We start from the raw sequence: 22,043 nt of genomic DNA, 5'->3' as shown, positions 1-22,043 counted from the left end.
AGGACAGACTACCATTTCGTATAATTCAGTTCAATACTGTGGGCATGTATGTTCAACGGACATAAAACAAAAAAGACCACATTAAATACTGATTTAACTTACACGGTGGTTTTAGAGACCCTGAAGGGTTACCGCTACTATTACAAAGCCCAAACATGGGCCTTAGTTACACAGTGCCAGAAATAATAAATTCTCTGGCCACAAACAGCTGCGAGTAGAAACGTGTTGCAACCATGCGCGATCGCTCCACTGTGTACGTCTATGCTCCAATATAGGGTTTAGGCGTGGGGTTGACAATTCATGGCCGTTATTATTATTTAGTGTTCTTTCTGATGACAGGTCCATATGAACAGGATCCTTCCATCCTTTTCTCGGACTGGGACCTGTTCATATACGTTCTTGGCAGATGATCCAGAAGTGGTTTGCCATTGCCTTCTTCTGTGTGTGAATGGAGTAATTGTTGGAATGCCACGGAGGAAAACTCCGTGTTGCCTAGACCACGGCCTTGCCCAACACAAGTTATAAATTCTGGCACCGCCGGTAATCGAACCCGAGACCCCAGGATTACAAGGCCAGCGTTCTAACCGCTAGACCACCTCATCTTATTATTATTCAGTGTTCTGTCTGACGACAGGTCCATATGAACGGGATCCTTCCATCCTTTTCTCGGACTGGGACCTGTTCATATACGTTCTTGGCAGATGATCCAGAAGTGGTTTGCCACTGCCTTCTTCTGTGTGTGAATGGAGTAATTGTTGGGATGCCACGGAGGAAAACTCCGTGTTGCCTAGACCACGGCCTTGCCCAACACAAGTTATAAATTCGGGCATCGCCGGGAATCGAACCCGAGACCCCAGGATTACAATACTTTGAGGCACGAAATTAATTTAAATAATACTTAAAACTTCAATCCCTACCGCAAAGAAAACACAATGCGTCTCCATGACAACGATAAACTGGTAATGCTGTTTAGTGAAATAATGCCTGGTTACTCTGACAATCATAGGAAACCTATAAATACAAAATCCGCAGTTGATGAATATTAAAATAGGTTGTGCATATGCTTAATACTAACTTCAAAGAATACGATCTGATGTTCTTACGGCGGTGAGTATCAAAAATCCTCGCTGGAAGGTGATCTGAAACGTCGATAAACCTCCACCAGACTACGGCGCTACAACCCAGAAGACAGCCATCTTAGCCGAGAGCAGCCTGCAAACGTCTAGCTGGGGCACGGTTATATACGATGAGCGATTAGTCACACGTGTCTGAATTTCGATGCGATCTGCTGATTCAATTGCATTCGGGGAGCACACGTGGATGTGATAGCTGGTTTTTTTAACCCCATATTTTGCAGGAAAGCGGAGTGTTCTCGTATCAGGCGGCCATAACTAGCCCACATTCACCGAACATTTGTGGGCAAGCCCAGATGGTCACAGTCACGGGAGGAAGGGTTTCCAAATTATTCATGGTCTTCAGTGCGTTAATCGAAAGCACGAATGTGCCAAATTAACTTTGCAGTAAAAGTAAAGGGATAGCTGAACGTAAAACTGACATAAACGAACTACGTATCAGGAGAGGCGAACATGCAATTCGATACGTCGTCAGGCCGTGATCAGGCGAAAACTTGGAAACAGTCAGTATGTCTTATTACTCCCGTATTTTCCTCATTTATCAAGAACTGAATCAGGCTGCTTTCCCCAAACACACATCTTAGACCAGAAAAATAATGCATTTGCCATCAGCTGGCAACTATTATCAAATGCAACACAATTACAATTATAAATGTTACCAAATATAAAGTCACGGTGAGTTAACATTTCAATCGTCTGGATCAAATTTCCAGCCTTCTATTAATATCTACATTGCGCAGAGAATCATTTTAAAGACGTCTTTGTGGGGTATCGCATAATTTTGAAGACGAATATTCTCTTAATTTCCGTTTTTGTGTCTCTGCGTGAACCTCGCAGCTTCTGTCTTGACCGTACGAAACCAAAAAGTGTGTGTTACAAGTGTAATCCCAGTTTTCTAAGCCGGCAATCCGCTCAGAGGATCACATCTCAGTTTTTCACTACTTGTCAAGGATTTCTTGCGGGCAACACCAACCCATGTTAACCTCGCCGAACACAAGGCCCATACGGGAACATCCGTACCAACAGACAAATCTAGAATCGTCATAGGAGATACGACACGCGTTTTGCAACGAACAGCAAGAATACCAACTGATATTTAAAAATAATCATAGTCTGAACGCAAAGATTATGTCTATCCGGTGGTTATATCCCAAAATTTACACAGACAGAGAAAAAAACCGATAAAAACTTTATTATCGAGACATGAGGTTCTCACAGCTGCAAACATTCAGGCCACTGTCATTATGGTTTTTGAGGTATTTTTCGACTGTCTATGATACGCACAGCATACGATACTTCACGACTTATACCGCTCTTACACTCTACGTGGACTCGAATCTCGCAGCTTACGACTGAATTCGCCAGACTAGACGCTTTGAGTGAGAGGAATTAGCTGGGGCCCTGCATGTGACAGCCAGGGATGTACATGTTTTGTTAAAATGTGTCCCTCACATCATCCAAATGTCACGCTGTAAACGCAACCAGCTGCTTCACACATCAGTAGAAATGTAATCCACTTCCCATGAAGCTTAAAGAAATAATCAAAAAATAGAGACTTTACATTGCAAATGAAGTTGAATCATTTAGGATTCGTGTGAAGGACCAAAAATAAATTCACCAAACACCTAATACCAAATTATACAGAAATCCACTAAATAGGTTACGAGGGTGAAGGCTGTCGGAACGTGAGCCAAGTACACCTTCCCACTCCAGGCCCAGTGCACTCGGCCATGACGGTTTCCTTCCAAATCCTTATACCCACTCAGCATTTACATTAATGTTTCCACATCACTATACGCTGCATAAATTATACAGTTTAATCAGTGTACAGTCCCACCTATTTTGTCTTGACCAGTGTCAACCGAATGAGTACTGAGTCTCGCCGACTTCACTGACACAGAAATGCGATTAAAATAATTCCGAGTGGGAAAAGTAATCAGGCGCTGTTTCACAGTCGTGTGTCACATTTCTTATTAGTTTTTTACTCCGTCATATCACTTAATCCTACAACATGGCCATCGGTAATCCTGACATATTAGCTGGAACGGAATGACCAATACTGAAAAAAAAAATAAGACTGTACCCAAATTCAAAAAGGTTCGCAATTTCCCGACTGAGCCAAACGAAAGCAAACCAAATCGAACATCCTCTAACATGCGCCATGATTCCCATGTTTATAAGAATCAATCGCGTTTTACGAAATATCTTTAGGTCACTATGACATTTCTGACTAAACCTACTATATCGTATAATTCAGATATTCAACTCTTATTCGCTGTAGCTTTAGGGCAACGCCGAAGCAACCCGGCGCTGTCGAAAACTACGTTTGTCATGGCAACCAAAGAGACCACAGAACCAGGCCCGTCGTCTGTATAAATAGCCTGTAATTTGTGTGCTAGTTAGCAGACGCATAGAAGCCAACAGATGACGCATAACAAACTGCCATCTGTCACTTTTCAACGGCGGACGGTAACATGAAAAATGACCGAGTTCGTCATCTTGAAAATCTGTTCTAAACATGTGACTTAGCTCTGCAGCGGGTTCAAACCAACGTTAGTTGGAAGTGAGCAGTCATTTCAATGCTCCGGTCGTCTTACCCTGTGGACGGAAGAGTCATTGTGCGTCGGAGGCAGTCTGGATGTGGTGGATTCTTAATTTCTATCTACACCGATCGATCCACTTTTTCCTACCGGCATATTCCATATTGTAATTAACATACTCAAAACACGAATGTTTGTGGCGATGGTACAAAGAGCCATCAGGTATTCGATATAAATCATTTATAATCCTTATGAAAACTTAGATAATACTTTTGTTTTCATGTTCTGGCATTTATAATGGAATAGGCCTGTGTTCTATCATAATCAAAATATCTAAGTATTAATCCTTCGGAACCTCTATTATGCCATACGACAACAGCCGGTGACTGAATATAGGCCTATTTGTGAATAAAATATTAATTCTACAAAACATATTTTAAAAAAAGTTTCGCCTTTGGACCTTGGCTGTGGAACTGTTCCAAACGAAAAAGTGTTCATTACGAATTATTAATTTTCTCTGTATAAGATTGTTTTTGTGTCCCGTCCGCTTAATCTGACCTACACGCCGTTAAACAAGTAGAGGCCACCTGCTCCTCGCGTGACTATAAGCGGGATGAAACCTGCAGGCTCCGACATAATACAAAACTGTAATTTTCGTTTCTTTGCTCTATTATTAAGCACGTAGAAAATACAAGGGAAATACACAAGTGTTCTGTATAATCTTTTCAGATAAAAGTGTAGGCCTATTCAGTTGTTGCCAAAATCAACGATACAGTCACGCCACCAACAGAGTGAACTGTTCGCTGCAGAAGAGCTCAATAATTAGATGTGTTATTAGTTGATTATAATAAATGCATAAGATGGGGGGCAGAACAGAGCTGTCTGTCTCATAAGTGAAAGTATTGAACGAATGTTAATTAATTTTTGAGCAAATGCCCACATCTTTAGAATTTAATTTTTGATTCACATAAGGTCAAATCGAAGTCATGTACTGTTTAAGGTACCACCGCAGAATTTAGTTAAAGGAACGGAGGGGCCCTTAGAACCAATTCTGAAGAGGTTTAAGGAGCGACAGTTGTTTGCAAGGGCGCTCTAAGTAATTCGTTCTAAGGTCTTATTGACTTCACAAGAACGGCCTTATTCCAAGGAGTTAGTCCACTTATGAACTACAGATCTGGCGGCGACTATGATAAAACATTTGTAAAGGGTACGTATTTCTTCCTGCTGCATGCAGTTCGTTTATTCCGAGACTGCATTTAAAATATTCCGACGACACTTGTTCAACAGATCGATACACGGACAAGTCGTCTGCATACAAAGACGATGCGCGACCCACAAGTAAAATCCCTCGTGAACTAGCGAGCGTCTCAGAAGGACTTCACTGGAAAGGTTCTGCAGATTGTAAAGACAGGGCCTTATGACAGGGATTAAGGAATAGTTTTGTAGCAGGGGTCAAGCCACCGATCTGAGTCACGATACGGGATGCAGGAGGCCAATAGACGCGTCTCCTTTGTGCAAAAACACGACGCCCACATTTGCGTTCTCCTGTCCAAGGACGCAGAAATTACGGAAATAAAAGTAACAGAAACGTAGAACACTAAGAAACTGAACCATAAATTTCCACTCACAAAACGAAATAAATTAATTTACTGGCCGAAACCTTGAATGGAAATTTCAAATATATAGAATTAAGTGTGCGGTCTTTTCATAATTTGTCTCATTCACCAAACATCATTAAAGCGATAAAATCAAGGAATATGGGATAGGTAGGATACGCATTACGCCCGGGGTCCACAAAGTAAGTTTCCCACTCGTCCCACAGCTAGCAAACCTTATATTGCGCGAAGCGACTGTGCGTACGTGATAGAGCAATGACGTAGCATGGCGCATGCACTAACGGCACTTCCCGCGTTCTCACAGTAGCATCGTTGCAGCTGTTGAAGATGGAGGTTCTTATTCCAGCTCCCGCCGACTGTGAAGTGCGGTCAGTGATAACGCTAGGCCGCACACGGCTCGACGGACAGCAAGTCTCCTGCAGGAGTTCAGCTGGGAGGTGTTTGACCATTCACCCTACAGCCCGGACCTCGCTCCCAGTGATTTCCATCTTTTCCTACACCTCAAGAAATTCCTGTCCGGTCAGCGTCAGCGTTTTGAGAATGACAGAGAGGCGGAGATGGTTGTCACACAGTGGTTCCAATCCCAGGCGGCAGACTTCTACGACACAGGTATTCAAAAGTTGGTCCCACGGTATGACAAATGTCTCAATTCCGGTGGCGAATATGTTGAAAAATAGCTGGACACTTGCTGTATCTGTTGCAATAAATATTTCCATGAAATTGTGTTTTGTTTCTGTAAACGGCCCCAGGGAAACTTACTTTGTGGACGAGCCTCGTATTAATACTAAATATCAGTCAGAAAACGTTTAGGAAAGAGACCATATCGGAGATGGAAGCGTAAATGAAATGTTGATATCATTAGAATTATTGTCAGAGGGCGAGGAATTGTGTTATCAGCTGAGCGAGGACTCCGTTCCATGGAATTAATTATCTAGTAATGCATCTCTCGAAGAAATTGAGTATAAGCTAGCTGTGAGCTGGAACTTATATCTAAGCGTAAATGTGAAGTAAACTAATAATAAGTTACTTGTTAATCTCCCTTTGTTCCGTTAAGCCTGTATTTAATTTCTTATTCTATTTCAGCGGGTCACAGCTCATTTAAAAGCCCCTGGGCTTCCGGCGAGTAACTACAAAAGTTCTTGGAATCGATAACAAGAAAAGACAAGCGAAGTTCACAGGAGGAGACTAATTTAAAAAAAAGTATTCCAAAAAACCAAGACACCGTCTACGTGCAGTCACAGGAATACCATAAAACGTTATTTACATATTTTGGGGGCATATGTCAACGTTTCTGGGGGGGAGGGGGGGCATACTGCCTCCATATTTAAGGCTGAATTACTGAGATAGAGGCAGTATGTTCCTCCGAAACGTTGGCAACTACCTACAAGTCCACACGGCGATACAACGCAGAAGACCAACATCGACATCACAACCATGAGAACCTCAAAACTCGTCAAAATAGTATTTAAAAATTCATTTCATACGTTAAAAAAGCATATGTTTTATGAATCAGCTAGTTTACACTGTTCAGAAAAAATAATATTTATTCTAAGGATAATAAGAAATCCATAAACACACTCTGTGGGCAAAATTCCAGGATTACTTAATGTTAGAGTAGGTTTAAATATATTTATTTTGTACAGTCTATACACAAACGTTTGAAGTTTATTGGTGTTGTAAAAATTATATAATATTAAAACATTTTATTGTGTAAAATATTATATTAGCGCTCTTAATCGTAAATATGATTTTACATTATATTTTTAGCGCTTTTATTAAAACGACATGTTTCGACGATTATTTATTTATTTCCTATGTCAATTCATACTCATTCCAAGAAAATAATTAAACATTAATTCCACAGATAAATATAACGTCTGACTACAATAAACAACTTACCATGAAAATGGAAAGCTACAAACAGAACTACGGATCATTATAATATATTGCATTAAATATCTAATAGTTTTTAAAATATTTTAAATTGATAAAAACCTGAAGACGACGGTATTACCCGTCGAAACATGTCGTTTTAATAAAAAGAGCTAAAAAAATATAATGTAAAATCGTATTTACGATTAAGAGCGCTAATATAATATTTTACACAACAAAATGTTTTAATATTATATAATTTTTTACAACACCAATAAACTTCAAACGTTTGTGTATAGACTGTACAAAATAAATATATTTAATCAAACACAAACATGACGCATATAAGATACAAATTAGAGTAGGTTATATATATATTACATGGAAGAGCTAAATGATTACTGACTTCACAGACCTTCATGATCCTTGCGTTTCGGGAACAAACATTGGCTGTAGCTTAAAAATAAATAATGTGGGACAAAATTAAGAAATAAAACTCAAGTGAACTCACCAAGACAGCGATACGGTTTCACCCACTCGGAATGCGAACCCTTGCATTTCTTATGGCCCACTTTGCACCAATTGGAAACTTTTTGGTAGTGACTGGCCTCTACAATATTGGTGATGTCTCGCTTCGGGTAAACCTGGAACAAAGACCATGAACACATACAGGCACGATCACACGCTAACGTTTAAGAAATTACACGCATCTCTGAAGTCGCGTAACACCGAGTTCTCGCGGTCCACAACCTCAGCGACACTCTCAAAATACAACACATACCGTCGCACATATCGTAAGTGTCGTCTTACTAACTTTATTCTCCCATTTACACAAAATTTCGCAAACTAAATTCAATAAACTCGAGGTAGTGCAATTCATGGTTTTCTTATACATTAAACCCTCATTCATGCTGAGTCATTTATTACATACATTTCCCCTCCATTTTCTCATTTCCAAACATTTTAACAGCATGTCTTCAACATCTCCCCTCCCACCCCCAAATCCTTTCATAAATCCTCTCCCAATCCTTCTCAGTTTCCAAATCCCTACATTCAGCCACGTTACTCCATTTGTCTCATTTCTTGTTCAACAATAAATGCATTCCTCCTCACATCACTTCTTTTTCATTTCACAATACAATACCATGCATATGAATATATAATTCGGGTCCTACTGTAGCGAAAAACAGACAGGCATACAGACATTGTAAATTTTTGACTACCTGATCGACCATCAGCTTCTCCAGGACTTCAGTTCTACAGGGACTGTTATTTATTTATTATTTATTTTAGTGTTCTGTCTGACGACAGGTCCATATGAACAGGATCCTTCCATCCTTGTCTCGGACTGGGACCTGTTCATATACGTCCTTGGCAGATGATCCAGAAGTGGTTTGCCATTGCCTTCTTCTGTGTGTGAATGGAGTAATTGTTCGGATGCCACGGAGGAAAACTCCGTGTTGCCTAGACCACGGCCTTGCCCAACACAGGTTATAAATTCGGGCACCGCCGGGAATCGAACCCGAGACCCCCAGGATTACAAGCCCAGCGTTCTAAACGCTAGACCACCGTGGCGGTCACAGGGACTGTACATTACGAAAAAAGTATCGAAATGCCACTTCGCTCAAATGCTTTTCTGTAAATGACAGAAAACGTGACTGCGTCGTGATTACTAGATGCTTATATATAAACGATTCATTCTACAAGCTGATGGCTGTAACAGGGCCTGGAAGTCAGAATTCGCTTACACCGCTGTAAGTGATACATGACCATAACAGACGCTGTTTCCATAGTAAGGCTTCTGAGTGTGAACACGACATGAGCAAACAACGCAATCATTAGCCGAAACAAAGTGCACACAGCGGCCAAAACATTCATATCAGTAAAGCAAGCAAGTGCAGACACGTGCTTGTAACTCTGTTGTATAGCAAACACGTGCATATACATATAATCTACAGGGTGTTTCATTCCTTTTTCGTTCCGCAAGCGCAGACTCTGGGCGGAAGAGCCGACCGCTCCTCCCGTCAAGTCAGGCCGACCCATAACGCATTAGCTAGTTTCACGGTTGCGCTGTGTACAATCCAAAGCACTAGCAATGCATATCTCGACCGTCGCTTTGCTTATCAGCGGTTATTCGACTAAATTTAATTAACTACAAACATCATTCCAAGACAGGTATTTGGAGAGTCAAAACAAGACACTCTCGGAAAAATTCCATCCGGTATGAGACGTTAAGCTATTGTTTCTTACATAGTCCTTTATAAATTACAGTCTAGGCTTAGTTAATTCGCTCAGATTATGTAGCGACGAAGTGCATGATGATTAGATAATAATGTATTAGAAAGGAATTAATAATTACGCGCCATGTAGGCGCACAGGGGAGTGGTGGTTAGCTCCTACACATTCTTGACCTCGGCACTAGATGGGGATGAGTGGTCAGCGTCACGCCCCGGCCGCGCTTTGCCCCCCCCCCCCCCCGGAAAGGACCCCGGTATCCACTGGGCAGGACAGTGCGTGGGCCCCAGAGTCGATCTTCTCTTATTCTGCCGGGGATCGAACCCCGATCGTCCAGTCGTCAGTCACTGCATTGACTGAGCTGCCCGGCTCGGCGCATTTAACAACCGGGCGAAACCTCAATTTCTTATAAATTACCTTAATTTTTATGGGTCCTTAAAAAGTCATGTGCATGCCGGAATAAAAGTCACATGTTTTATCTCCACTGCCCCCCCCCAAAAAAATAATCTTACGGAAGATCTAGGAGACTGCACGAAGCGCTGAACTTTGGCCCTTGTGGTGATCCTGCAGAGATCAAGCAAGCGGACTTCGCCGACAATCGATACTGGGCGTTATTAGGAGCCAGAGCCGCGCAATATTGCCACAAGGGCAACAAACAATACCATAACCCCCCCACCCCGGAGCAATATGAGTAAGTCTACAAGTTCGTCGAATGTGCTGACTCTGAACCAATCAGAGCACATCCGAAAGCCCTGGGTCCATTGCCACCACGGTCAGACAACATTGACTCAGGATTAAAAAAAATATTCTAATTATGCTGACACCTTACCGTGTCAATAGAACACAGCAATAGATGCGAAATGACTGGAAGCAAATTAATACTGATGTGGGAGGAAGTGGTCGTGGCCTATATTAAGACACTATGAGCCTGATAAAGCCAGGCTGCAGCATCACCTTCTTTATTTTTTAAAATATCTATCCCACTATTATATCCATCTACGCCCTGGTCTCCCTAGTGGTTTTCCACTACTATTTTCTTCCTTTCTGAGACATTGTGAAAGAAGGAGGGGTATATAAACAATGTTTAACCAAGGGAGTCTCCACATTTATAATCTAACTCCATGGAACAGAATCCTCCTTAAGAAACTATCGGTGGCTCAGTTAATCAAACAACATTTGGCTTGTATTGAACGCGTCGGCTCGTCTCCGTATTCACAAAAGCATGACCGTATTTCACTCCGAAACATGTGAACAGGCAAGGGATCCGATGAAAGACGGCGTCTGGACCCAATAGCTACAACGCCATAGGACATGAGACTTGAAGTAATTTCTGGAGAATGGCGGAATCAATCTGATGAAGATTAAATGACTGAAGCTCCTCACATCAAGTTCAGGATAAACTGCAACGAAGTATAAAATGGGAGTCGTACTGGACGAGATCCAGGAAATCGTTAAAACTGAAGAAACAACCTTTCCTTATCGGAGCCATAAATTCAATGTAACACAACAGTTTCGTGTTTCTCCTCACAACACATTAATAAACACCTACTGAGATCTGAGGTTGTTATGACGACGAGTTTGAAGACGACCATCTTCGTAGATATTAACAGATGTTAACCCTGATGGAGGCAGTACGTTCCTCTGAAAACGTCGGTCAATATCTACCTGGCTACATGTTACAACATCCCAAAACACAGCCATCTTCACCTTACTGCCTTCGTAAGTATGCAAAATGGAGGAACTCCTGATCAGACACTCGTTTCTCAAGGACCATTCTCTATTCTAGGCCTGAAGACTGGCAAGCCTAAGCATTTCCGTGGTTTTCCCGAGCCCCTCCAGTTACTGAAATGTGTCTTTATTGCAATGCTCATAAGAGCTCGCTATTGGATCACACCCTGAGCCAGAAGTTACTTCAACAGATGAACTTTTGGGGGGATGTAGGATCCAAAATAATTTTGAGCTTGGACGTAATGAAAATATCACGCAATATCAGTCGGGACGTAGTCGTAACATATCCCGAATTCCGTGGCATTATTAGAAGATGTTTGCTTTCGCTGGGAAATCAAAATCTTTGCTGTGGCCGTACCTTTATATCTTCTGCTAAGAAGATCCACAAATAGTTGTCTGTATCCCATAAGCGTCCCGGTAATAACAAAAAATAAAAAATAAAACGTCCAATATCAGTGTAAGTATGTTGGCTTCAAAATTGAAAATTCTTGGAAACAGGCAGAAGACATAATGTAGTGCAATGTAATGTGATTCATGTTATACAAAGAATACTTCCAGCACACTTCAGGAATGTTATTAATATTTAATGTAAACTTATTAGAGTCCCACCAAATGTCGAGGAATGGTTAGAAAATCTGGGTACAAAATGTCTTCGAAATGACCAGGAATAAGACCGGGGTTTCCAGCTTAAGACACAATAACTAAATTACATTTTCCATTGTATCGAAATCGCGTTGTAAATATGACCACCCTGTAGATGACATGTCGAAACTCGTTTGTGATATTTCCTGGACTTAACAAGAATGTATTCGGACCCAACAGGAAGGCAGAACGAGTGAACACTGTTCCGCCAACACTCGGATCAAATGAACCCACACGTGTCTGCCTACTTCTGGAAGCCGCCGCCTCTAACGACGACGACAAAAATGTCGAGGTAGATCTCATTCCCATTTGCTCTCTTCTTGCTTGAGGGAGTCTTACAGATCACCGAAGAACGCAGCAGGATATTACCCGTCACATCCGGGTCTTAATTAGCACGTTTCCTGTCTCTGCCCTATAAGGATTTGTTACCCGATCAATAAGGGCCAGTTATTAAACCAGTGACAAGCAATACGCCGTGTCTCGGTAACCATGGCAGCGTCCTTTAAGAAACAAGGATTGTTTCGAACGGAGGAACACCTTTAATGCGTTCATATAAATTATATTGCAGTTCAAAGACATAGCCGAACAAACCGGGTTACTATCATTCGTAAAGCTGAGTTTATATGTATTCTGGGGTCACGTGGTTTCAATATCGCTCACAGCCGGCTGTCTTGAATAGGGAATTTTCATAATTCCCTCAGTCTCTAACGGGAAATTACGGATAATTAAAGCTTGGAGATCCGTTTCCTTCATATGCCTTTCCATTCATAAACTCGCAATAAATTAAACTCTAACTCCACAGAGCAGAGTAATTTTAAGATTCTGACAGTCGTTCAGCTGGTGAAGATATTTTCCCGGGCATCATGTAACCCGAATGTTCATTACCGTGTTCGCAGCAGCCCACTACCGGACACTACCCTGAGCCATTTGAAGCAACCATACAATTTTTAACACCCATTTTAAAATAATATTTCCATCTATGTTTAGATTTTGCAAATGATCACTTTACTTTAGGTTTCTCCGCCTAAACCTTTACATGCATTCCCATGCTAACCCATGTCTGCTACACGTTTAGCCCACCCCATACGCATGGTTTGATCACCAGTTGAAGGTATAATAAATGCAAATAATTTTTTTTCGGAACCCAAATTCTGTACTTTTATTTGTCATTTCAATATTTCCCTGGGCCTACTGTGTGTGTAAAAGTGACATAAAGCCGTATTAATAACATCTGCGCTTTGCAGTGGATCGTAGCAGTAAACTTTGCTCTAGCTTATGAATTACTATAAAACTCTTTGAGGAAGGTAATGAAATGCTGTAGTTCCCCATTACCCATTTGTATTATAACATTCAGTGACTGAACACAGAGGGTCCGAATATCATAATTTCGTGCAAGTTCATAGCTTCATTTCTTATGCTTACTGATATGAGAAACACACCGAATTCTTGTACAATTAGTCGCCCATACGGCGACGAAAAATAACGCATAAAAGGATACGGAAGTGAAATAAACTCTAATGTAATCAGATTCTTTATGGAAGAAAGCGAGTTCTGAGAACTGAGAGTTCCCCGAAGACACTGTGTCCAACGTCGACAGTAAAAAGTTAAACAAGGAAACAAATCGGTAAGAAATTTATTGCGTATCAAAGCGAAAAACTCGTGATTCTGAAACAAACGACAAACGAACAAATAAAAACAAAACAAAGGACTGACGCGAAGAGACACGCCCCTAAACCCAATAACTGTTAGCCACAATAAACTTGGGAACGAATTACATCTACAGAGTTCTATAAGTTTGTTACCAACTTTATGAAGACGATTCACATGCGCTTGTACTGAGTGGCGACAGTGAGATTGAAATAAGCGCGGTGGTTCAAATTTGACCAATAAATCGTCTTTCCTCTTTTTTAATTAGACGGTTTTCTCGAGGTACTCCCACCCATCTGCATACTTGCATACGAGAACGAATGAAAATTCCAGGACAAATTGAAACCGTGTATGAATCACACATTCTTATCAGTGCATAGGGTAACGTGTATAATTAGTTCTCGTCTCTTTTTACATATGAGTGATAACAGCGCGCACCTCATAAACACGCACTCCTGCAACGGGTGTCCTCATCTACACGGAGGCAGGCAATGCGACGGTCTGCTGAACACTCCTCAGTCCATCCATGAAGATGACGGAATAAGACTTGAAAACCGATCGATTTCTTCTAAATCCTACCTCGATCCATGATTCATTATCAAGCAGGATTTGAAATTGCTCAAGTCCATCAGCTGCGAAATCGTCTACGATGTATTGCTCTTAGTACAGGTCTGCTACAAGCTTTGTTCAACCGAACCCACGCAAGGTTACGATCTAAAGGGACGTCGTTTAATTATATGTATTATTTATAAGTCTCTGCGACGATTTACAAGGGGTTTGAAATGTTTAAATGCCGCCCAGAAGCTGTAGAGGGCCACCAAAGTGAAGACACGCCAGCGATCATACAAAGGTGTAATAAATGGGGAATGAAGACAGTCAGTGAGGCGGGCAACTCGTTGCCATGACACCAAGCCACTGACGTCACGGAAACAAGGCGACAACTCCATGCAAAGGTTGAGAGGAAGAGCGGTGTAACTTCCAGCAACAGATTTCCGTAAAAGCACAGAAAACACGGTGAAGAGGAACCTATGTATTTTACTCGGTTTTAATTTAATATAATATGTACTTTTAAGGTCGTGTTTGGTGATTCTTTCAGGGCTGTGGAATAGGTAGTAATATCTCCGACTCCGGCTTCGACGTCGACTCCTTCATAAAAGCTCAATATGTATTAATAAGGGTAAACGTACTAAAATGGTACCACAAGAGATTTCATCAACACCACGTGAATCATCAGTCTACATTTAGACGTATAACCTATATTTAAATATAAGTCTAATGGTTACTGAAGAAATCGGTTGATTTGTAGACAGTTTGTATTCTTAAGGTACCGGACCCAAAGTTACAGAGCATTATTCCCACACCATGGGGGTCAACGCGTCGTTGAATCTCCCTAAGCGTGAATCTGTAGGCGGCTCACACGGTATAGAAATTGTTCATAAGATTTTATATCGAGGTCGTGGTCTGTACATTTTTACCGACTCTACCTAAAACTGCTTCCGACTGGGACTCCACACACCTCTTTCACGGTTTATATTCAGCGACCATTTCACGGAACAATGTTCTTACTGAGAAGCTGACACTTTCTCAGCTAGCCAATTCCTCGCCTTTTATTGTATCCGAAGATTCATTACCGTGTTCACAAGAGGTCCGCACTGGTCCTGCGACAGAAGAAGGTATCCCACACCCGGATGTCCGCTTACTTTAAGTATATTTTAATATTATCTTTCCATCAACACCCAGATCTACCACGTTCTGTTCTCTGCACGATATCCGATTACAATTCTTTTCTATGTATTTATAATCCCCCCCCCAAAAGCCTGCTAAAAGCTCTACATGCGAACTTCATCGATTTTATTACCATAAAAATCCGGTAATTAATAAGTATTGTGAAACTCTTTATGAAATTTTCTCTACACGCCTGTTGCTGTGTCCTTTAGATCCAAATAGACATCTTCATCCTCACCGCCGTGGGAACCTCAAATCCTACAACTGGCCTACTACTTGTTACACACACAAACATCATCACAGTACCTGCAGTCATTTGAAGTTTCAGCATCTCATCTCAAAGCAGCTGTGTTCCACGTGCTCCAAACTAATCCCAGTGTTACAGCAAAACTAAGTCTGAAGAGTAATTCAGTAGAACATCGTTGTGACTTGACTTTGCTACTCGCTACCGGTCGGATTAGGTACATGGGCCCAGAACCCCAGCTTCTTGCTTCACAGATATATAATCACGTAAATCGATAATCTTCACATCATTTACATGAGGGTGTACAAACCATAGTTAGTAAAGACAATGTGGATCTCGAGAAAATTTTGATTTTCCTCTAGAAAGGAAATTTGGTACCGACGTATTAACGTGTGGTCTCAACATGACATCGACAGAATCACTGTAACGGTGTTGTACGTCAATAAGATTAGATTACGCAAATTCTGGTTAAATATAATACATCTTTAACCTTATAATGCACGGTGGTAACTACATGTACCACGAGCTTTAATCTACTCGTAGCTATTCCACATCGAGATGCAGGGTGTTCCAACATGAACAACGCGATGGTGACAAGGTAGCAACACATTTAACCCATCAAATAAGTTTAAGACTCGACACATAAACTATACGATGAAATTCAAGAGCGATGATGCGAGGGTTTCCGAGTCCGATTAATGTGAAAGACCCCATTAGAAGGAGATGAATTGCAGTTGATTGGATGTGTATTCAGCTGGCAGCGCGGTCTGACATTCCACAGTACATCTTGTGTTCTACGTGACATTAGTAAACCACTGTCATCGTATTTTGGTTAAGACTGAATTCTCTAATCTGGGTGAAATTTTCATAACCAAAGATGTAGTAATAACCATTTCCATAAACGAAGACATAACAAATTAAAACTTTCATAAAAAATCACTTCCTCTACAAATCACTGTATAATTCATGTCCTTAAAGCGAAGAAATATGGCTATCACGCATAATTTCTATTACCGCCGGGACCCTTAACAGCCTAACGACGAACCAACATTGGACAGTAATCAATTTGTATCTTATATGCGTCATGTTTGTGCTTGATTAAATATATTTATTTTGTACAGTCTATACACAAACGTTTGAAGTTTATTGGTGTTGTAAAAAATTATATAATATTAAAACATTTTATTGTGTAAAATATTATATTAGCGCTCTTAATCGTAAATACGATTTTACATTATATTTTTTAGCTCTTTTTATTAAAACGACATGTTTCGACGGGTAATACAGTCGTCTTCAGGTTTTTATCAATTTAAAATATTTTAAAAACTATTAGATATTTAATGCAATATATTATAATGATCCGTAGTTCTGTATATAATTTTTACAACACCAATAAACTTCAAACGTTTGTGTATAGACTGTACAAAATAAATATATTGGATAGTAACTTTAACGTGAGTCACAACTTCTTGTAACAAATGCAATGTTACTTCATATTAATTAGGGCCTACTATGTATTGATTGCAGTGAAAAGTGTTTTAGAACACCTTGTAATGGATATATTGCAACATGAGTCGGGACACCTCGTTGTACAAGGACCGTCGACCAGGTCATTGTCACAACCGTGACACACATCAGATCACCGTGTAATGAATTTAGCGTAATTACACCCCGTACAAACTTTTCACGAATCTTCATTCGTAACTTCCGGCTGGCGTTGGGTACAAACAACGGCGATAAACAGGAATGTTAACTGGATAGTAGTCCTCAAACGCTATAAATAAAATTAATTACCACATCGGTTCAGGTAAAACAACACAAGCTTATAAACATGTCAGTTTAGAAATCTGTAATTAAAGTGAGCAAAAATTTGGCAATACGCGAAACGTTATGATTAATACAGCCCGGACAATCAATTTCGATATCGACCGAGGAGTTAAATAACTTTCTTCTAACGCTTTCACCTATTAGTACTTTGTTAGTTTATATTAACATGTATCACCCGCTTTTTAATATGAGCCGGGATAGCTCAGTCAGTATAGTGACTAGCTACGGGCTGGACGGCTGGGGTTCGATCCCCGACGGGGGCAGAGGATTTTTCCTCTAGCCTCTGCGTCCAGACCGGCTCTGGGGCCCACCCAGCCTCCTCTACAATGGGTACCGGGGTCCTTTCCCGGGGGTAAAGCCGGCCGGGGCGTGATGCTGACCACTCACCCCCATCTAGTGCCGAGGTCAAGGAAGAGAGGAGCTATACCTCCACTCACCCCAAACGCCTACATGGCGTGTAGCGGGACAAACTTTACTTTACTTTTACCCGCTTTTTAATAATCAGTAACTTTGGACTTTGTATTTGTGGATTTTGTATGATGCTCAAAATAAACAGGGACCCGGGGGGGGGGGGGGGGGGCTGGCACCCCCGAGGTACCCGAGCTACCCAGTGCCTGGGGGTATAGCTGGGCCACCCTATCTCCTTTGCTGTAAATACGGAGGTCTGGTCCTCAGGTTGGGGATTGGGCGTGGGGCTGACCCCACCCTGAGATGAAGAAACTACCGGATGGACTCATTCACGGCGGACTGGCAAACAGATTGTCTGTGAGTGAGGAAGAATGGAGGAAGCTTTTGAAGAAGGCCAGGGCCCACACAGCGCTGTAGAGCCAATGATGATGATGATTTCCTTAAACATCATTAACCAGTTGATCGTTGTAGCAGAAAGCATAAAATTCATATAAAAAAATTCCACCGACTTTTTTGAGGCCTCAGAAAACGAAACATGATCTGCCATTTAGGATCCTATATTGAAATGTTAACCTTGTAAGTCACAGTTTGCAGACGATATTCAGCTTAAGAGCGTTTTTTTTTACCAGTCTTAAATATACCCACAAGTCAAAAACGCACAACTTTTAAGAAATCTTAGAAAATTTTATATATATATATTTTTTTTCAGAGTGCACAACACAAGCGCGAGAAATGTGTGTTTTGATTTCTGTTTCATGGTGGTAACTAATGATCTAATGGATTTAACTTTTTCACATTTATTTTAAACACTCACGCGTCATATTTCCGTGCTTTCTTAATTTATCTGCGACTCTCTCTTTCGTCTGTTATTTAACAGTCCTCATCTTCCAAGACAAATGTCCTTTCTCTGTCAACATTTTCGAACTAAAATATCATGTGGTAAACTTGTAAAGTTCTGTATTTTCTCCTGTTCGCCTTTGTGACATTTTATTTGTCAGACTTTTCACATAACTCCTACGTCCTCCGTGTCCAAACTCCACTTCGTCGTTCCTCCTGCCTGTCGAAGTTCCCGCTCCCTTCCAGCCATAAATACGGCTGTGACACTAATTAATGCACGTTCACAAAATGACAAACTTCGAACTGTAACCACAGAGACTAACAGGGCAGGCATCCTAACGACACAGTACCTGTACCAGAAGTCTAAAAAATCCAGAGCCTTCTTCTAATGGTAGCGAATAATACAGCCTACTCTACGTGAGACTTAAGTAACTGGATGAAAAGTGCGTAGGATCTGAGTTTCTCACGGGGGTGAGTAAGAAGATGGCTGTCTTCTGGGTTGTAGGGCTGTGGAGGCAACAAAGACCTCTGAAATACTGGTCAACTTCTATCAGACTACAGGGCGCAACACCCCAAAAAAAGACAGCCATCTAAAAAGCACGCACTTCAAATTTATAAACCCAAAAACTTGCGACTTTTAAGACACCACAGTAACACTGGTCAGCATATATCAGCTAAAAATACCTTCAACAGTATGTAACTAAATATTTCGTTTGTCCCTGCTTTATGTTTCATATTTATCTTATTCTCTTTCCATCCTTTTACTTAAACTTCACATCATTGCATCTTTGTTCCTTAATGAATGAATCAGTTGATGGAGAGGGTGGAATTAACTGTTCTTCCGTGCGACCGTCTACGATCTACGTACCGTCTTAGCATCTAGTAGTCTTGCACCTCGAATGAAGTGCAAATCGTTACTTAGCAGGCCAACGTGGAAGTCACTTGTATTAATAAAGTGTGGTGAACGCCAGGTGGCGAAATCTTGATTCAGGTAATCATCACAGTCACACACAATGTCAGCATCCAGTCTGTTGTGACGTGTCACTCAGGTTCGATTATACTCCTAAGCCTGTTCTCCCCTTAACGCCAAAGACCAAGCGTCCATTACCAAAATGAGACCATCCAATTTCCGGCAAAAGCTTGATGACGTACCCAAATCGTTCTCTGAAACCAGTTCGTCTGCTTTCATGATCAGGTTACGACGTCAGCTAATGGCATCGACCGGAAACGACAGTGTACACTGATGGAGTCGATACAATCTCGCACAAAGCGAGCAATAAACACAAAGCTGGACGAGGATTGCGGATAAAATAAGCAGACAATTCTCCGACGAAACAGACAGCTGAATAGCATTGGCCAACAGCGCTGTGTTTGGTTAACTGGTCCAGTTTCTATCCCTGAAGAAGATTCGTATGCCGGGAAGACGTTGCTATAGCAACTAAGGGTTATGACGTACGTTTTCGACACATCAGATTCTGGTCTGCGACGACTACGTTATTTTAATGAGTGAAAACATTACAATTATAAAGGACGACACAGAAGCTCTATTTGATGCTGGTAAGTAATTGGACTATAAGTAAAAGCCGGGAATACCGAATGTATGTTACGTCTCGTCACAAGACTATACAACAAAATCATTTCACGTGAGAAATTATTAAATCGTACCCAAAAAACGCAAAAATAAATACACAAACCTCCATAATTTTACCGGTTCTTTTGTATGAGTGTGAAACCTAGTATTTCGTGTTAAGGGAAGAGCACAGATTTAGGATTTTTGAGAACTCGGTGCTTAGCAAAATATTTGGAAGTGCGAGGGGAGATGTGACAGGCTGGACAACATTGCATAATGTGGGACTTCATAATTTGTACTCTGCACCAAATACTACTAAGATGATCCTATCAAAGAGGATACGATGGGCGGGGCACGCAGCGCGAATGGAAGAGATGAAAATATTTGGTTGGAAAGCCTGAAGGGAAAATATCACTGCAAGACCTAGGTGTAGGAGAAATAATAATATTAAAATGGATCTTAGGGACCTCGAGTTCGGGGGTGGGGGGGGGAGGTAGACTGGATTAATCTGGCTCAGGTGAACACAGTAATGAACCTTCTGGTTCCATAAAATGCGGCGAATTTCTTGACTCAGTGTACCTTTTCATTAGCTTATCAACAACTACTGTTTCACGAAATCAGTTAATTAGTTACGAGATACGTTTGGTGAATCGGCCAATTAGCCTTCAGTAATTCAAACAAGCCAATTCAAAACATGACCTCAGCCAGTATGCTGGGTAGACTAGGGGCTGGATGACCAAGGTTCAATTATCGGTGGGGGCGGGGATTTCAGGGCAAATCCTCCGTGTTTCTTTGAGTGCCGGGGCGCTGCCCCGCCCTTCTATTAAAGACACGGAGTAGGCGTGTCATAAGGGCTTCGGTAGTTCTCCACTTCAAATATAATGTAGCGAGTGGGCCCTTCTAGAAATTTAGAAAAAAAAATACAAATGTTTTGTTCTGGTAATAAACTTTCTTTCTTTCGTCCCTTGCGGGTTGCTTATCATATAATTCTCATTTAAAAGTGTGCCGGTATAATTAAGAAACAAAGATAACGGAATGCTGTCTTTCGACCTGGAACTGCGTGCCCAGACACCCTACCACTTCCAAAACCTCACCCCCAGCCCGCATGCATTATTCAGCAAAACAGTCACTCACCTTCTTGCAATATTCTAGGATCTCCACCTTCTCCTTAAGACACAGCGCCTTGTTGTTGAGGTCGGTAACCCAGTGACCGCTCTCTGTCATGTACTGGCTGTGATACGCCTGCTGCTTATCGGACCCGCAGTACATCGCAACCTGTGGCTCGAAATGCGTTGCCGGCAAGTCCACCGTGCCTGGCACGGCCTGCAATAATATCACATATATCAGGATGGACGTTAAACAAAACAGAAGTTAGCAATGCAATGAGTTTAATTGAAAATCGCATAACCACCATCAAACAATGCAAAGACGTGAGATCCTCACGGCGGTCAAGATGTCGGTGTTAGTCTTCCAGGATGTATAACTGTGTGGACATCTACATATTTGAGGAACATACAGCCTCCATCTTAAGGTCTAAAGTCTGTTTCTACGAAACGCTGTTATCTACATAAATGCACACGTAAAACTTACACTTATGAGTGAAACAGCATTTGTGTCTTAACTGAAATTATGCATTAAATTTGACTTCAGCTGTAATTATATTTCGTCGCTGACAAACAACGGCTTATTCTGAATGAGATATTCCACGATTTTTAATATTCTTCCTGATTTTCATTTTTAAAACAGATTATCTTTCTTCAGAACTGAACAGAAAGGAGCAGTCACAAATTCTGGCACCACAAAAGGCAATTTCTCCATTCTTTTTATCATAATTGGATCACTCCGCGGGACGAGATACTATGTATATACCACTTGGTGCAGGATTGGGGTGAGAAATTCATGAGTCGTCTCGAGTCTAGGAGGGAAATTCTTGCATCAAAAGTTGTTCATCCTGGTAAACTACTGCTGCACTAGTTGCTCAACCTGCATAAAGCAAAGGAAGGCGGAGACGCATGGGAA

The 22,043-nt window shown here is 41.3% G+C and overlaps 1 protein-coding gene across 1 annotated transcript in view; it reads right to left on the bottom strand.

Moving 5' to 3' along the window:
* Appl (amyloid-beta-like protein) overlaps positions 1-22,043 on the bottom strand; it is a 118,202-nt gene that overhangs the window by 47,967 nt on the left and 48,192 nt on the right. The window contains exons 2-3 of the mRNA XM_022083019.2: positions 21,159-21,347; positions 7,673-7,805 (exon numbers count right to left, since the gene is read on the bottom strand). Coding sequence (XP_021938711.2) covers positions 7,673-7,805; positions 21,159-21,347 — 322 coding nt within the window. The remainder of the gene's footprint in view (positions 1-7,672; positions 7,806-21,158; positions 21,348-22,043) is intronic.

Source organism: Zootermopsis nevadensis, unplaced genomic scaffold (genome assembly GCF_977971745.1).
Source record: "Zootermopsis nevadensis isolate Lab colony 2312 unplaced genomic scaffold, Znev_1.0 Znev_ptg000022l, whole genome shotgun sequence".
Classification (NCBI taxonomy): domain Eukaryota; kingdom Metazoa; phylum Arthropoda; class Insecta; order Blattodea; family Termopsidae; genus Zootermopsis; species Zootermopsis nevadensis.
This window is presented reverse-complemented; position numbering and strand designations above follow the sequence as displayed.